General features: G+C 28.3%; 1 protein-coding gene across 1 annotated transcript in view; it reads left to right on the forward strand.

Annotated features, from left to right (window-relative positions):
* Positions 1-2,230, forward strand: part of LOC101494749 (uncharacterized) — a 6,586-nt gene extending 4,356 nt beyond the window's left edge. Inside the window, exons 11-13 of the mRNA XM_073366165.1 lie at positions 33-105; positions 204-307; positions 1,888-2,230. Of these exons, the coding sequence (XP_073222266.1) occupies positions 33-105; positions 204-307; positions 1,888-2,007 (297 nt within the window). The 3' untranslated portion in view covers positions 2,008-2,230. The remainder of the gene's footprint in view (positions 1-32; positions 106-203; positions 308-1,887) is intronic.
* Positions 2,231-2,618: the final 388 nt, after the last annotated feature.

Raw genomic sequence — 2,618 nt, forward strand, 5'->3', positions numbered from 1 at the left:
CTTTCCCTCAATATTTTGTTGTCTTGGAGCAGGTAAAGTTTTCTTTGGAGGCTGCAAAATCTGCTCAAACTAATGCAACTGTAGGAATGTATGATGCTTCGGCCGGTATGCTTTTTTAGAGACTTTATGCTAATTTGAAAGCTTGTTATTAACTCATGAAGATGAAGAATTGCTAAAATATGATGTTTATCTTTTCTTGTCAGTATCATCAAGGCAATCGAGATCTCTTGCAGAGGATGCCTTTTTGCACCCTTCAATTATGTCCATCAGCTATTATTCGTTTGAGCATTGTTTTGCCATCTATGCGGTCCGTTCTTTAACTCTTCTCCTCCTTTATGCCATAATTACAACAAATTTTATTCTGACTTATTTAAGCAAAAAAAAAAAAAAAGAGGATACACACATATTAAGGAATCAACCAATTTTTATCTGTATTGGAAAATAAATAAATCAACTTTCAAAATTACCCTTAAAATATTTTGTAAACATAAATGCATTAATTATGACATTGAAAATAGGAGTAGAAAAATTTAAATGAAATGAAGGGTATCATGGGAAAAATAATATTTAATATAGTAAAGATTATTGAAAGTTGCTTATATTTTGAACCATGAAAGACCAGTTATTTTTGCTTATATTCGAAACCAGAAGGAGTACTTGGATAATAAAGTGACCTTTTGATGATTTCAATCATATTGACCAGATTATCTTACATTTTGACATTCATAATTAGGGAATTGGAATGCAAGTGGTATGATTATATAATATAATATATTACAATATTATAATTCTACTTTTTTTAATTAAAATGCAATAAATATGAATTGGGAATTGGAATGATTCTTGGGGGAATAAGTGGTATTTTCCTTTTTTAGATAAGCTTTAGTTCATAAAATATAATAAATGATAGTATATAAAAGATAATAATTTATTGATGTTATTTTGTTTAATTTAATTTAATGAGCCAACTAAGGCTGGGCAGTGCTAAGGAGTTGGATAATTTGAAAACCTTGTAGTTGGATAATTTGAATACATCTATTAATGTTCTTTGAGATTTAAGCCTTCTCTAACCCTAGTAAGGCCCCAAACACATCTCACATAAACTTTTCATTATAAAAAATGTTCAATTTACGGGATATAAAGTTGGCTTGTTGGCTAGAGTGAGGGAGTCATGAAGTGAAATGATAAAGAGGTTGCAAGTTTGATCCCCACCATCACCAATACTAACCATATTAATTATTAACATTGGTTGTTGCAATTTTTTTTAAAATTTAATTATATAAATATAGTATGTTATGAATTTATTTATGTTAAAAAGTACAATACCTTGTACCAAAAAAAGAAGTATAATACCATTAATCAAGCATTTAACATTACAAAATAGTTATTTTACATATATAATCATATATTAGTGCAATCTATTGAATATTTTTTTTTTGTAAAAGAATCTATGGAATAGTTAATTTGCAATCAAACTACATGTAAGGCAAATTTGAATCAATTATACATACTAAGACAATGGACTTCGCTTACTTTTTTTATATAGTTATATAGTTAAATAATAATATTGCACAGTTTTACTTTAATTACAGATACACAATAATTAGCGGTGAACAACAATCAAAATATAGTTATAATTTTTCAAAGAGAAATTGGATTTATAATTTAGAAGTTGTATTTTTAATATAACATTAAATATTAAATAATTGAATCTTATGTGATTATAGAGCATTTTTTATTTTGAATTTTAATCTCAATCTTACTTGATTCTCGGATAATAGTGTTGATTCACATTTAATGAAATTAGATTATATGTAGATACACAACAGTTTTAACGCTACAAGTTGTTTACTGATTCTGGTGTCTCTTCTCCTTCTATTCTTGCAGCCATTTTTTCTGCCAGTTATAATGCATGTCCTCCTAGCTGCATTAAGAGAATGGAAAAGATACAAACAAGAAAATAGAAAATACTTGGCTTGGAAGACCAAAGCAAAAGCTACATCTTAATTCTTGATCAAAGATGACAGGTTGAAGCAAATTTCCAGGTAGTTGAGGTCTTATCAGTGTCCTCTCTCCCAATGCTTTAGCTTTGTGAATTTTGTTGAAAAATGACAGTAGTGCTGACACGGTCCTTAGGACAAACTAGTGTATACTAAGAACAAGGCATTGATGCGGTGGCTCTTGGTTGTAACATATTTTTTATTTAAAAAAGCGGTTGTTTATGAGCAAATGAAGGGCAAAGTGCACTTAACAATTTTTTTCGGTAGCTGAAAGTTCTTATTGCATTATATGAATTTATCTATTCAGTCTGAAGATCCATCAAAGACTCGTTGAGAATGAAGGTGACAAGTCACTCAGGAAAAAACTAGATAACCGACTCTATAATATGAAATATTTTTTCTTGCTCAAAATTAATTTTTAGTTCTTCAATTTTTAAAATAGAGTTTTTAGTCCTCCTTTTTTACGATTTGTAATTTTTTTGTCCTCCTTTTCTACAATCTTTTTAATTTTTTGGTCCTCTCTAATGATGGGTCATCATCATTAATGACGTGAGAATGATCTGACAGTTTTTTTCTAATTAATTATTTAAGTTTATTATTTATTTTATTTAAAATATT

This window comes from Cicer arietinum, chromosome 3 (genome assembly GCF_000331145.2).
Source record: "Cicer arietinum cultivar CDC Frontier isolate Library 1 chromosome 3, Cicar.CDCFrontier_v2.0, whole genome shotgun sequence".
Classification (NCBI taxonomy): Eukaryota; Viridiplantae; Streptophyta; class Magnoliopsida; order Fabales; family Fabaceae; genus Cicer; species Cicer arietinum.